The 15719-nt window shown below is 38.8% G+C and overlaps 2 protein-coding genes across 3 annotated transcripts; both read left to right on the top strand.

The window, feature by feature from the left end:
* Positions 1-1930: 1930 nt before the first annotated feature.
* On the top strand, positions 1931-4449 carry LOC145913561 (lysosomal thioesterase PPT2-like). Its single transcript, XM_083001277.1, has 6 exons — positions 1931-2158; positions 2264-2417; positions 2979-3074; positions 3184-3291; positions 3476-3708; positions 4011-4449. Exons 1-6 carry the CDS (start codon positions 2006-2008, stop codon positions 4152-4154), a joined length of 888 nt encoding a protein of 295 aa, XP_082857403.1. The 5' UTR covers positions 1931-2005; the 3' UTR covers positions 4155-4449.
* A 7614-nt stretch (positions 4450-12063) lies between these two features.
* Positions 12064-15719, top strand: LOC145913737 (haloacid dehalogenase-like hydrolase domain-containing 5). Of its 2 annotated transcripts, none has more exons than XM_083001486.1 (8): positions 12064-12172; positions 12690-13021; positions 13220-13375; positions 13489-13632; positions 13833-14018; positions 14218-14316; positions 14397-14516; positions 14920-15719. In XM_083001486.1, exons 1-8 carry the CDS (start codon positions 12128-12130, stop codon positions 15185-15187), a joined length of 1350 nt encoding a protein of 449 aa, XP_082857612.1. In that variant the 5' UTR covers positions 12064-12127; the 3' UTR covers positions 15188-15719. The 2 variants fall into 2 exon arrangements, with proteins under 2 accessions (XP_082857612.1, XP_082857611.1); XM_083001485.1 differs by having other exon boundaries at positions 14382-14516.

Genomic DNA, 15719 nt, shown 5'->3' with positions numbered 1-15719 from the left:
CCACGATAAAACGTAGGTCTTCGTGTGAAAATTTCTGCAAAAATTTAGCATCGTTGACGGTAAATCGCATTTTTAGGAATATTTATTTTCGATTTTACGTCGATGGCAGCTCTGCCTTCACGATCGCACCAACAAGTAAGATCGCGTTCGTTTTTTTCCGGCTTGTGGAATTTACTTGCTGGTAGGGACTTTATATACAACACCCACATGCAAGCGTATAAAATTTGGGAATATTAAACAATCAACTTCTATTTTAAATTAGCAATTTTGACGGAAGAGCACAAGGGCATTCTCTAAGCCAGTGCAAATAGGCACCCAAGCATACGCAAACTCAACGCATGTTTTCAGTAACTGCTGTGCCCAGGAGAAGGAAATTGGTCATATTAGCTCCTATACCGGGGGACTTTCATACAGGATACAGTAAAGACATCTTTGACGGATCGGCGGCCCGTCGTTCCGCAAGAGCGTCAGTAATCCTCCTCACAACCATTATCACTTTCCCCTACAATTTTTTGGTAATATCATAATTTGTTCATCCACTGCATAATAAGTTACTTGTTTTGAAATGAACACGCATTTTACTTTAAATAACCATTTGGTTTACTAAAAGTTTCTAAAACAGTTGTTTGGTGATCATTTGGCTGCAGTTTTTGTAAATAATATCATCACAATTACATCATATGCGCTTATATTATTACAGGTTAGCTCATATGTTACTCGGCTTTACATCAATTGAATCCTTACTTTGGCAGAAGAAAACAAGCCAATTGTGTCAAGCGACCACAGTTCACTCGTTCGGTTCAAACGAGTTCAGTCGGATAAACCACCCTTTCAACGCCTCCTTTGCGTCACGTGGCCAATTCTGATTGGCTCAACACTGGGTGGTGCCACTTTGACAAAATCTGTTTGGGAACAACTATTTTTGGAAACTAGGACAAGGTAGCTTCAAACTGCGAACAACTATTTGCTAAATAAGTGATAGGATCGTTCAGAGGAGATCAACATGTTTGTCGGGCTATTAGGCTGGGAGGTTATTGGGGGTTGTGATATGATGGACAAAAAACAACGAAATGTTTTACAGCCTCGTACTCTCGTGCGACCAAAACATCTGTCGTATATAAAAGCGTTCACTCCTCATCGAGCTCAGAGCAGGTATCAGCATCGCCAACGGCGAAAACAATGTGGAAATATATACGACAGATATTGTAGTCGCAAAAATATATTTGCCGAAGTGATGTTATTAATGCAGCATTTTAAATTTAGATAATGAGGAACATCATGAACGTTGTATGGAACATAATATAACTTTTTGAGAAAAAATAAGTAGCATTATTGCCACATTTTACCGCAATCCCACCAAAAGGTATGTTTGGTGACGTTCTATCTTAGTCTTGTAAACTACTTATCTAACCCAAACAATACTTGTGTAAGTATGTTCTCTTCGTGCTAGTTTAGAATAACGCGCAGCGACACCGCTATCTGGGTCGGCAAACCGTATCTCCGAACTAGTTCTTTTTTCCCGTGTTCGCTTTGCTTTTTGTTTGTGCGACTGCTGGTCACTTGTACAACAGCTGTATCGCATAGTTACGGACATCGTGAAGTAACGCAGTTCCAGAAATAGTTCCTGTTTTTTAGACCTTATATTTGAGTCAAGTGGTACTGGCAAATTTAAAAAAGTTTTGTATAATTAAAACAAACATCTTGTCAAGTAGAAATGTGGACAGGAAGTCGTGCAATGTATAATCCACACAGGATGAGACTCAAAGTTATCTTAAGCTTTCCGCCAGATATTATCATGACATGAGCGGATTGTTGAGTTATTGCGACGTAAGAAAGGCATTATTATTAAGTCTAAACAGGAAATTTGGTCACAGGTCTGGCGTATTTCCTGGAAGAACCTAGCCTATAAAAGTAATGCTAGTTATGAGTCGTTTCATTGCATTGTTTACGTTTTTGTTGTACTGTAGAGTGAGTTCTGCAAGAGCTTAGCTTGTGCTGTATCATCATGTCAAAGTATACATCGTTTGCGCTGCTGCAAATATGGATTGTACTGTTGCTCCAAAGTGTAAAAACCTTCGGTTACAAACCTGTAATAATCATACACGGAATATTGGACGACGCTAAAGACCTGTCACAGTTGGGAACTTATATTCGTAAGGTACAGAACACTTACTGTTATTTTAGTACATTGGTGTTCTTGTCAGCGTATTTTGCATTTAAGACTGCATTCATTTAATAATGTGTGTTGTTGTTTTTTGTATAGGCGCATCCTGGAACTGAGGTCCACAGGCTTGATTTGTTTGATCATTACTACAGCTTTAAACCTCTTTGGGAGCAACTTTCAGTCATCAAAAACTTCACTGACCCCATCATGAAAACAGCTCAAGACGGCGTGCACGTAATCGGCTACTCTCAAGGTTGGTAGAGTGACCTACAGTAACCTCATCGTGCGTTTCTGTGCGGGGACGCGATTGGTTGACGATGCGGCGCGTGTGTTTTTGTATGACCGCTAGTAACCCCGACTCTCTCTTTGTTGCGCAACGAACAATGGATCAGCTGAAGAGCGGTTTGACCGTAAGTTACCGCCACAAACGTTGACCAATGACGACTTGGGCTTAAAACAACAAGGACCCAAATAATGGGCACCCATGGTGACCCGTGACTGGACGCTTCATGTAATCCTTCTACGTGACAAGCGACGCCCGCTGTAATTTGGTTTGCCAGTTTTAGGAGTGCTCAAACTTATTTAAGGGAATCACACCCAATATTTTAAATGTTTGTTGGATATTGTGCCATGATATCTTCGTAACTTAAATATTGTTTACCCGGATTTTCTTTTGTTTAGTTGTTTTCGAAACGAACATTAGATAAAATTACTGACCAGCAACAATAAAATGTAATTAAACTAAAACTTATTTTGTAACAGCTGAATAGTGTTTATTTTTCTGAACTTTTTTTATTGGTTGTATTATTTTCAGGTGGTCTGATTGGAAGAGGACTAATTCAAACCAGTGACAATCACAATGTTGACAGTTTTATTGCTTTATCATCACCACTGAATGGACAATTTGGAGGTAATGTACTCAATTTGTTTTATTGTATATTTATACCAAGAATTTTTTCTGCTTAAATTTTATCACATTTTATGTTACTTTGCTTTAACAATACCATATACTATTTTAGACACATCTTTTATCAATTGGTTGCTGCCATCAAAACTCAAAGAGGATTTGTACAGATTTTTTTACACCAACTATGGACAATTGTTCTCAATTGGAAATTATTGGAAAGGTAAAATTTAGCAATTCATGTGTATTTGTGATGCAACGCTATGTCATACGATTTAATATCTAATTTTTAAGAAGATTTCTGCTGTCCCCTAGGCATAGCTATTCACCAAAAACAGTTCATTTTTTGTCATTTTAAGCACATTATGAGTTTAATTTCAAATTTTTGTATAATTACTCTGTTGCAGATCCTCACCATTCAAAGCAGTATAAAAAGTACAGTTCATATCTGGCTGCATTAAACAATGAAAGTGTGCATGAAGACTTCAGTTACCGCAAGACATGGAAGTCGAACTTTGCTCGCCTTGGCAACTTGGTTTTAATTGGGGGACCAGATGATGGAGTTATTGCTCCATGGCAATCTGCCCAATTTGGCTGCTTTAACAGAAATGAGAAACCAGTTCCAATGCGAAAATTAAGGGTATGTAAATTGTTGTTAAAATCTCTCATTTAAAAAAAGGAAATTATGAATACTACAGAACATAAAATATTTGGCATTATTGATACCAGGCGTAGTGTATTTTTTTACATTTAAATAAAATCTATGTTTACTTCTTGCCAGACCAAAGTTGTAGACAACTTTTTTTTAAACCCTAAAATGAAATGTTTTGATTTAAATGGGTTTTCAAATAGTATTTAGTTCATCTTCTATATTTGTGTGGTGCCATGGCTACGTTTGTCATTTAATGTAATTTTTTGTAATCAGATTTTTTTATTTTACAGCTCTACCATGATGATGTTTTTGGATTAAAAACTCTTGATAGGAATGCGAGACTGCATGAATGTACAGTGGCAAATGTGCATCACACGCATTGGCATCGAAATTACACTGTTTTTCAGAATTGCATCGAGCCATGGTTAACATAAACCTACCATCAGTGTCATGCCTCTGCCTATTATCGCCTACCATTCGTGTTTTCTTCCTTGCGCAACAAAACTGTGTTTTTATCTTTTTTTGTAAATATGTACAAAGCTACTAACGCTGCATAAAATGCTTTTAAGGTTTTTGAGATACAAAAACAATGTTTTTTGTTTTGTTCCATGTAAGATTTTTTTGTTCACCCCAGTGGCAGTCAGTGAACACTTTATATTATGTTTTGTCAATAATTGTGTGTGTTTTTAAAACCTTTTTAATTTCGTTTATTAATACATACAATAAGTGGTAAAAGTTGTGTTTTTCGGTTACATCAGTGTAGATATTGAATATACCAGGATTGCATTCGTTTAATATAAAATTTGCAAGCAGCAAATCTTTATCGCACAGCTTTGTGCGTTTTGACTGGAACCTCTAGTGTAGGGGTGGCCAAACTGCGGCTCTTTGAGTCCTTGATTGCGGCTCTTTAATGAATTAGCATTGATGAATTAGACATGCATTTTCCCGGTCTTGGCGAGTTGTTTGATCACACTATGAAACAATGCGTTCTCCGAACGGCTTTAACATCATATCAGCCTAATTTCAAACGTCTTGCAGCCCAGGTACTCACAGTATCACCACGCAGCACTAATATTTAATCAATAGCTACACTTCGTTGTGAGTAAATAAATTCGTATGTTTTATTGTGTTTGTGTTGTGGCTCTTTTAAAACTGGATTTTGTTATATGCGGCTCGAGCATGAAGCAGGTCTGGCCACCCCTGCTCTATTGAGTAATTCAGTGGTTTTCAACCTTTGTGAAGACTGTCCGCACTATTTTCTGGCACGAAAGTTTCATCCACTAAACGAAATAAACGGTTTAGACTTTCATTTTAAAAGATTCAGTATTCACATTATGAATTATGAATGAAAAACATACCGGCATATTATACCAGAAAGGATAGAATATTTTAGTCACATAAAGAACATTACCACATATATTAGCTAAACCCGTTTACTATCTGTTGCATTTTTTCAAGGGATTTCACCCAGTTGAATCGCAAATGTGTATGTATATAAAGATTAATCAGGCATGTACGTTGAGATACTGTACGGTGGTATTGGGGTACAGAGAGCATTATTTAAAACTTTCTTTGGTTGTCCTAGTGGCAATTCCGTATTAAAGGAAACATCCGGTCGATGGCGCTTTAGAGTTATCGGTGCAATATTTCGTATTTGATTGTAAACAAAAAAATTATGTGCAAAGCGTTTACATAACATATAGCAACGTAGTAGTGTATTTCTAGCTTTTTATACCAACTATTGGGTTTCCTTAAGAAATACTAACCCCCAAAATCCGGGGTTGTGTACATAATGAGTGCTGAAACGTTTGCTTTCAGATTGTTTATATTCTAAAACCGAGCGACACTTCTGGCTAATGTTGTATAAAGTGTATTGTAAAGGGTTCTCGTGTACATACTGCATGTTAATGTTCAAATTATCAAAGAAGTTCCAGTTCAAGGATATAACTTCACCGGTTCGGATTTACAAAAAGATAAATTTTATCTATCGACTGTGTTCCAAAATTTTGTTTCGTTTGAAGTTAAAAATGTGCACTTTTTACCTTTTATCGTTTGAACTTGTTCATCACTGCCAAAATTTCTAAACTATTTAAGAAGGTGTACTATTTACTTTTTGTATGCACTGGTCGCTGTCACGCATATGCATTTAAATGTTGCTCCAAAAGTCCACAAGTTTGGTACAGATCGGGCAATATTAAAATTAAAATTTTGTCATATTGGCATCAAACAAACTATTGCTTTGTCAATGTTTTGCAAACTACGGGATGTGGCTTGCCATGAGCTTTGGAAATGCAGCGCCCTGCAGCGGACGGTGTGGATCATAACACACACCACACGGTGTCGCTTTCAAAATTATGTCGTTTTTGCCTCGCGTCAGCGCCCATTGCAACATTCCATGTTTCCTTATCGTGTCGTAATCCCGCAATTGAATCATTCGCCCCTTTTTAAAAAAAAAACTTGTTGATGAAAAACGGGTATTTCGCATTGTCTACAAGGATCAAGGCACTTTACCCATACATCAAGCAGGAAACCTGATCCGGATTTGTGACCACTATAAAAGTTCGAATCGCGGTGCAGCAAAAAAATATTCGTCCCATTTCAATCAGCGAGGTTAAAAGTAATGAAGCTTAAGATTTTGGAAGATAATAGAGACTGACTAGCGTATGCATTTAATTCATTAAGCGCACACAACACAAAAAAACACAAGAAAAACGTCAAGTCCTCGGTGTCCGTGCGCAGCAGCATGTTTTGCTAATGCCGTTACTTAACTGTTCTTCGCTGCAACGTCGCGCCGATGCTCTTTCAACCGAATCTGTAACGCTCTTCCGATTTCATCAAGAGATGCTCCACAAAACCACGGACATATGGTGTAAAAATTGTGACGGTAGTTGGCGCTATGGCTTCATTGCGTTTTTTCTTCCTAATATCCATGACTGATGCAAGTTCTTTCGCAGCGCATTCTTGATAAATTGTATTCGTCATGGATATTTTTTTACCACACCGGGATTTGAACCCACAGGATATCCTGTGGCCACGAATTCCGATCAGGTTTTCTTCTTGGTATATGGGTCGGGCACTTGACCAACGTTGCCAATCACCCACCAAAACCCACAATAAGGTCCTAACAGCGCGAAACCACCGGCATAATCGTTATACTATATGCCCGTGGCTTAACGGACACACTTTATCGTATGATGATGTCGGATCATAGCATTGTGGTCTACACACCAAGCCCCATAGAACGCTGGGCGACAGAATATCTGAGCATATTAAGAAGGTGACAGCCCAACCCAAGGGAGTTGTTTATTTAATTCCTTGCAAGGACTGCGGTGGAGCATATCTCAGTGAAAGCTTGCAGTGGTCGTTGCGGTGCCAATGTAACCTACTTCTCATTTTCTTATGTTCACTTTAACGCTGTGCTTGCGTTTTTGGTGGTGTATGCGCTTAATGAACTGCTGCTCCATAACCCTGCATGAAGAAGTCTCGCCGGATGACAGACGAAACTTTACAAAAAAATCTACGTAACTTATGTTCAGCAACAGTAACGCTATATATAGCATCTAGTCACAAACCTTATCTAAAGCGATCTTTTTCACAAAAAATGATACTATCGCATGCAAAACACATAAAGCAACATTGAAGAACCAGAAGCTTTAAACTAAATTTGGAATCTTTGGTAAATAGCAACAGAAACTATGTAAGGGTGTTATTGTTAACAAGACATATGTAAACAGCGTGGCATACCAACAGTCAACAATTTGACCGACGTACTAATGACGTAAGTGTTACATAATGTCGTAAATTCGTCCCACAATTCATTGTTCAACGTTCCTTGATCTTTCTGGCGCTTTTATGACTTCGTTATAATGACCAATGACGTATTGTTATCCCTTATGTTGATCCGCTTGCTGAGAGTATGGTTCATATTTATCTGCATGGTATGTTTTTACTTATTTGCGTTCAACCCAAATTTTACAGCCAAAAAAACAACATTCAGTATTCTGCTATATTAATGCAATACACTCATGGTTTATTAAACTTCAATACCAAGTTAGGTAAATGAATCAACAATCATACTATCTTGCGATTTGGGCGATTTAAACTTAATGTCATATGTCTGACTATGTAAGTCTTAAAAAATAAGCCTGATAAACGTTTTTATAATCTTGAAGAGCGCGATTTAAACTAAAATTTGGTTTTAAAACTTGGAATGTCGATGCGGTCAGTATTTAATGCTGGTGGATATATTTAAGACTTAGTTTGTAATTTGACCGTTACATTGGACGCGCATATAAGAATGTCAAGAATAAATTCGATAATCACTTTGTTGAGCATTAAAAAATGTTGTTTCTTTTTACTCCACTTTATTTTCAATGCAAAACATTTTTAACTTCAAGCGTGTTATACTGGAAGTAAACTGCGCCACGGTGCCGTCAATGCTGCTTTGAACTGTGAGGTTCAGTATGGTTTGGTGAAATCGCATATATAAGTGAATTGCCAGATCTTTTTCTATATATTTTCTATTTCATGCAAACGCAACTATGTGTAGTAAAAAAGACAGCTGTGTCCGGAGCCAATGTCTTCAAACACCTTGGACAGTCGGTAATTGAGGGCTTATACATCACTGCAATCACTATTTTTTTATTCAATCAGTTTTAAACAGGCCGACATTTAAAGGGAGCACCTTAGTGCAACGGTGAATATAAAAAAAACTTGCCTGGCTATTTTACGGTAGCTGGAACCCCATATTTCGTGCAATCGTGGTTAATGTAGTAGTTAGCATGTAGTTAAATGCAGCTGGTGTTGGCGACGTTCGTGAATTCGTCATGTTGAGTAGTAAACGCTAATCAATCCAGCAACCACTTAATCGTTTGTGTGCTAGACTCCGCCGAGCGCTAATGTGGTGAATAATGACAGAAGACATCAGGTAAAGGTTTGAAATACAAAGACAAATCACAATAATGTCTTGTTTTGAAAAAAATGGAAATGTTTTTGGTTTGTTTCATTAAGTTTGATGCTGCACCAGTCAAAACAAATGAAACAACTTTGAATTCAGATTCTCATGTCCAATTCAACCTTTACTTGTACTAACGTAGAACTTATGCTGGCGTATATTTCAACCTCTTAATATAAGTAGAAACAGTCTGGTTGCCATTGCGCGATTGGAATACGTTCCCGGACTATTTATGACGTCAGAAGTTCAATATCGTGTCATGTCCAGAAACCAACATCGATCTTTCAATAATTGATCGTGCGCCTTCGGGGGCTTATTGGAACATATGTTGAGTTGGCTGACCACGCGTTCATCACGCACGAATCACATGCACAGCACGTGGTGCGGAAGTAAGGGGTTTTTATTCAGTTTACATGGTGATGATTGTTTACGTTTTGCTAATGCACCAAGAATCATTTTCCTATTTGATCACACAAAGTAACGACAAAAAATCATACCTGTTCGCAGAAATCACCGAATATAGCACACAAACATTTACTGTTACGACATGAGAACATAGGTTTATGTAACACTTGTTTCGTTATTTTTTTAACACCGCACTGATCTTGTTCTGTTCATTATACACCGCTGTGAGCTAAATATAAAAGCTAAGTGAACTAAATATTTTGCACCGCTTATTAGAACTATTTGCAAAAATAATGGTCAGTTATTGCTTTGTTGTTCCAATTTAGCAGCTGAGCGGCTGCAGTGCAGCGCTTGCAGGCCACTTCCCTTTTGTGAGGTTAATCGAGTTCGTTTTACCATCACCAAAACATGTTTTGGTCGATATGTTACGCAATAACATGTTATGTCCAAAAGAAAATTGAAAGTGGAACAAAGATTTTAGCGGGCCAATTTTTAGTTGCAAAACAGATAACTGCATCGCTCGCATTGTTTGCCGTAACAAAATTCCCAGACGAACGTCAAGAAGTGCCTTTTATTTCATAAAGTAATTTATATACAGTTCTTGTAATTGTAACTGGTCACTATCATATCGTTGTTTACGTGAAAGGCGTAAACAGTTGTTTGCCGCAATAAAATGTATTGAATGCGTTTGTGCTGTTCTGTCGTAACATTGACGCAAATCGACAAAATACCTCTTCTTGTCCGATTCAACATAAACGCGTTTCAAGTAATAAAAACACACCAATTTTGAAGCGGGTCATCATTACGCAACAATTCGATGCAAACCAAAAAACCTAATTTTTGATTGTTTCGCTCATTGATTTTACGATCAATGCAGTTAAATGCGTTACAACTAAAAATTGTTGCATATTTTTTTGCATGATATTTTCACCCATCACAAATACAGCTACCTGTCCCGAACAGATACCAATTTGAAACGCAGTATCAGTGGTTTTACGTGACCGAAGTACAAACGACAAAAACGTTCAAGCGTTGACGTCGTTAATTTAACAATACATTGTAATCCTTTTTATTGATTTCCATTCTTAGCCTGTGAAACAATAGGTTCCACTTTCATTTGTGGTGGGCCACCTACTTGCAGCGTGCTGGAAGCGTGGACAGTTGCATGGGCACCGGTTGTTTATGTTTTTAATGTGACATCACAATACACCGGTTGAATCATTTTCGCAATAGTTGCGTAATATGGCGTGTTGTCTGCCGATTGTTTGTTGCAAGCTGTGGACAGACAAGGATTTTACTTATATATGCAACCCTTCAATTAAAAATCGGATTTTGTATATTCCCGTGATGTAAACTTTAACAAGCATAATTTTTTGCTGCCCAAAAAGTGCACTTCAAAGTATAACATTCACATTAGCATACTGAATAGCTTTTACTAATACACACGTAATGGAGGTTACATTAAAGAGAATATTTCATTGCAAGCCGTTGAACCACAGCAGCTGGGGTGACCGACTCGTCACGTGAACACTGCGTGATTCGCGCATGGTTGCCGCGTGGTTGGATGCGTGCTCTACAAACACATGTCGCAACAGAAGGGCCGGGTTGCACACCCAAACACACGAAAAAGCCGGTGCTCTTGCAAGGGGTTCAGTTGGGTGTCGTTATTCTTGCTTCGAGCAAACAAAACAGTAGTGCAAAGAACGCGATTGTTAAGGGCTTTGGGCGAATCTTTAACAAACAATAGCGTTTTATATAAAGGTGGTGCATTGCATCGTTCGTCAGTTTTGGATATTGCTGTAATCGTTGTTATACGCCTTACGCTACTAGAATCGGGTCTATTGTTAAATGCCTGTAACTCTAATTTGACCGGGCGTGAGGCTTAGGTAATGGTATGCTGTTTATAACTGTATCAACCGCTTTGGAATAAATATATAAAATATCATACTTACATTATATCTTCGTTTTCTTAGTATTATGCTAACGATGAGGTTTTGAAAGTAATACAGAGGGTTACTAAACTAACCTTAAGCCGCTCGAGTTTGGTTGTTGCATCCAACTTACCCATTGTATGGTATCGATTTACGCGCGTGGAATATGCCGTTAGTTCCAGAAATTTCTCGGTTCAGTGAACGTTACGAAACTGTCGTCGTGCTGTTAAGCATGAGTTTGTGAAGAATTTATTCACATGCGAAATTTTGCGTAAACAGTTTACCACAAAGAACTCGGTCACGTGACAAACGCACTTGATCCCGCGTCACGTGGGCATCGACGGGAAGTTGTCAACAGTTGCGCTATTACGTCAGTCGCCGCTCGACCCCGGGCCCTCGATGGGTTTATTGCCGCCCGGTATTGAGTATAAAGCGGGATCCAAATCCAATTGTTCCGTCACAGAAGAAAATGCAGATGTTAAACTCAATCATTGTTCTGCTGCTTAGTTGTAGTTGCCCATGCATCAATGCATGTATAAAAGCCTGAAGGCACTGTACATGGCGCGTTTCTTATCAAGACATAGATTTTGATCGGAGTTCATCGTATTTTTAAAAAAGTTTCACCTCATAGAGGTTGAACTTGTCATGTGTATCAGCGACATGTTTGTTGGGACAAGATTAAGTTCTACCTGTTTATATCGATAAAAAAATGTGCCGCCATGCACGTTCACCAAATGGAAAGGAAGCTTGCAATCAACAGGTTGTTTTTGCCAGGTACCGTTGTGCGTTGCTCTGAGCGCGCAAACAAAACAGAGACTGGCACTTCTTCCATAAAAACACGCGTGGTCTACGTGATTGCCAGTGCAAATCGCGGCCTTTATTACCAGCCTGCGCCTCAATACATTTTCAATCTTATGGAATGGGTGTGTTGAATGCTGTTCATGGTTATAATGCTTTAGTTAACCACTCATTGTAGACAGTTAGTTGCAACATTTCAGCATATGCCAAGATAGTAAACTGTATATATATCTCATCGATTGCACTGTTGTACTTAGATTATTCAAGCAAATCTTAGCGCTGTTTTGATTTAACCAAGTTGCTTACCAAAGAAAGAAGCATGGAACTTGATCTTAACAACAACAATAACAACAACAATTCAAAGGTACTGCCCAAAAGGTTTCTTTAATGATTTTTGTTTTCATAACCAAACCACAATGCATTAATTACGGAACACTATTAATATTGCAAAAGTTGTTGCAACATTGTGATTTTGTGTCGTGTGTGTAACAATTAACTGTGCATTCGCTTCGTCGTTATGGCAGGAAGGCAAAGTAGGTTAACTACTTCAAATACCGCGCTGTCAGCTTGTTTTCATGAAACCGCAAGTGTTCGCTGCGAACGTTACTTAACGATCCAATAGGGCCATTGCCAATAGCTGGTGAATTGACATTGGCGGAAGCGATTTTGCAGAGGTCAAATATTGTGAGGCGAATTGTTGCGTTTCTTTTCACGAAAGCGCAGTTTGCCGTGGCCAAGGAAACTAATTATATTCATTCATTTGACAAAAGTATATCTTTTCCTAACAAGTAAAAAACACACCATATGGGTATACCTAAAGTACATATCATAGCTTGTTTATGAAAAATTGTAATTATAATCGGAAACCCTTGCTTCCGCAGGCTGAAAAGAAGCCCAACTTCGGCATTATGTTCGACATCGACGGGGTTCTGTTGCGTGGAAAGACGCCAATCCCGTCGGCAGCGACCGCTTTGAAATCCCTCATGAGCGCCGACCAGCGGGAATTCGAAGTGCCGTGTGTATTTTGCACTAACGGTTTCGGTTTGCGCGAGGTCAAGGCCGCCACATTGTCGGAGAAGCTTGGTGTCCAAGTAAACCCCGACCAGATTGTGATGTCCCAGACACCTCTGGAGATGTTCCACGACTTTCACGATAAATGGTGTTTGGTTTCTGGCCCAGAACACGATGGCGGCAGCCAGAAAGTTGCTGAAAGGTGAGTACACTCGCCCAGTTTTAAAGGATAAAATTGAAATCCATAATATAAAACAGCATATACTGTTATGTCCACGTTCGCGCTAACACGTAAAAAGAATATTGGAACATAGGATTTTAGCAAAAACTCTGAACTTCGCGCATTTGGTTCTTGTTGTCTAATTTCATTGTAAATCAAACTTTTTTCAATTTGTTTCAGCCTTGGATTTCGAAAGATCATCACTATTGAGCGCTTAAGGGCAGCTTACCCCTACTTGGATTGGGTTGATCGCACGAGGTGGCCGAAAACACAAGAGGAAGACGAAGAGGAATTCCCAACTATTGAAGCCATCGTTATGCTCGGCGAGCCCATAAGGTAAAGGAAAAATTTAAACAACGATCACTACGCGTTTGTTTTTGCAATGGTTAACAAACTAGCCCAAGACTGCATCGAAACGCCGGGTGAAACTGTGTTTTTTCCGTGCGTAGGTGGGAGACCAACCTGCAACTCATCATTGACGTTTTGGTGACAAACGGAAAACCGAACCAAGCACCCAAATTCGACGGCAAACAACTACCAGTACTAGCTGTCAACATGGATTTGCAGTGGATGGCAAAAGCCAATATGCCTAGGTAAGATCTGACCCCCTTAAAATGTATGCTTCACGCCTTAAATATTTACACAACGTGTCTTACTTTTTGGTAAACTGATTTGACAGTCTATTGTTGAAATATCGGTCAGTGAAGGTATTTACGAAACTTCGAGAACACTTTGACGGAATCACAAAGCTCGACAAAGTTGAAACGAGTACATTTCCCCTCTTTTTAAACAGATTTGGGCACGGCGCCTTTTTGGTTTGCCTGGAAAACTTGTACAAGAAGATTACGGGCCGGGAGCTCGATTACACGGCACTTGTGGGAAAGCCAAGCGAAATCACTTACGAATACTCACAAAAGTTGATTGAGGAAATCGCCACATCCGCCAAAATTCCACAGCTGGACACTGTGTATGCCATCGGGTGAGCATCTGACTAATATACGTATTACTATTGGCAAAAATGAAAAATTAAATCTACAGATATTTAGTTACTTTACATTTAGCACAAGATGAAAATAATTATCCAAAACTTTAAAACCGAAAATATGGAAATTGGTCGTTTCTTTCCCTCATAAAAAAAACGGTTTATTGATTTTTACAAACTCTTTTATGATCTTCAGAGATAACCCATTGACCGACATATATGGAGCCAACATGTTCAATCGATTTTTGACTAAAAAGAAAATCGAGATCGAGAAGAAGAAAACTGAATTGCAAATGTAAGTTTCCAAGTCATTGCGTGTTTGGCGAACGCCCGATTAACGAGTTGTATTTAAAACCTAAGCCTGTTGATATTTAGGTCCCCACGAAACGGGCGACGACCGATGCAATCTTCCACAAATGCCGACGGAGCTCAAAACGCTGTGGAATCGCATTTCGCGCTACATGGTGACATCACAAACGTCCGGGGGATCAAAAGGTACACGTCATGTAAACGATATCATGTAACTGTTTACATCAGCATATTTCATTTTATTGCAACAAGAATCTTGTGACTGAAATAAAACGGAATATTTTGGCTTTTCGCTGACCCAAGCGAAAACCTTGCCGTGTGTTTACTTGCTTGAACTGCAAACGTGATGATTACAAGCGAACTCGCGAATGTTACGACCCTTGCATTTATTTACAGTGTGTGTCGCAACCTCGTTTAAACATCCCATGATTTGCAACTTGACCTAGAAAATATCCTTGTAATGATTACGCGACATGGTCGAACTCAATGTGTTAAACAAGTAAAAACAAGCCACAAGGGTTTCCTTTAACATTCATCCTTTTTGGAGGCGACATTTACACAGACTTTTAACTATTTTATTCCATAACAGGTGCAAGTCTATGCTCGTGTGTACTGGAGTTTACTCCCCATCTCTTCCGACCCCAATGAAACCCATTGACCCAGAAGAGGAATTTGAACCCAGTATTTCACCAATTCCTGTGAAAATGAGTGACGACAACGGGCTGGTGATCGACCACGGTCATAGGGACCTTCCCTACACCGAAGAAATGACCAAAGCCGATCACATCGTCTATGACGTCAAAGCGGCCATTGATAAAATTTTCGAACTGGAGAATTGGTTTCCCTGCTCCGATTAAAACTTGCTTAATCCTGGGAAGGACTTTGACTGTTAGACGCGCGATTTTATTCCACGTCCAACGTGATCAACATATGTGCAAATGGACAAGCTTCCAAGAAGCTTTAACCGCGCTTGGTAGCTGTTCATGGGGTGTTTAATTGTATCCATGAAACAGAACATGGAGCAATTCGGTTTAGAACTACAATATGTAATATTTTATAGTTGCGCACTAGTGTTTACGAAAACGGTGAAAATATTTTCCTCATTTTTCCATCTTTTATTTTGTCTCACAACTAACTTGTTTTGAAGTAGACCTACTGGGTTTACCTTTAATTTGACTCAAAAAACTAATTTTGATCGAAATAAGCGTCATGCCGTATACATACGTACAAATGTTCGCAATTTACTGTGTATTTCTATGTTCCTGCATTTTTTTATGGGATCAAAATGTTTTATTGGCGGTTCTATTGAGACTTTGGTTCTGTTTTGTTTTTTAATTGTGTTAACGCCGCTTCAGCGCTTTGTCAATTCTTGATTGACTTGCAAATAAA

This window comes from Ascidia mentula, chromosome 9 (genome assembly GCF_947561715.1).
Source record: "Ascidia mentula chromosome 9, kaAscMent1.1, whole genome shotgun sequence".
In the NCBI taxonomy this organism is placed as follows: Eukaryota; Metazoa; Chordata; class Ascidiacea; order Phlebobranchia; family Ascidiidae; genus Ascidia; species Ascidia mentula.
The sequence above is the reverse complement of the archived record's forward strand: the minus strand, read 5'-3'. Positions and strand labels throughout refer to the sequence as shown.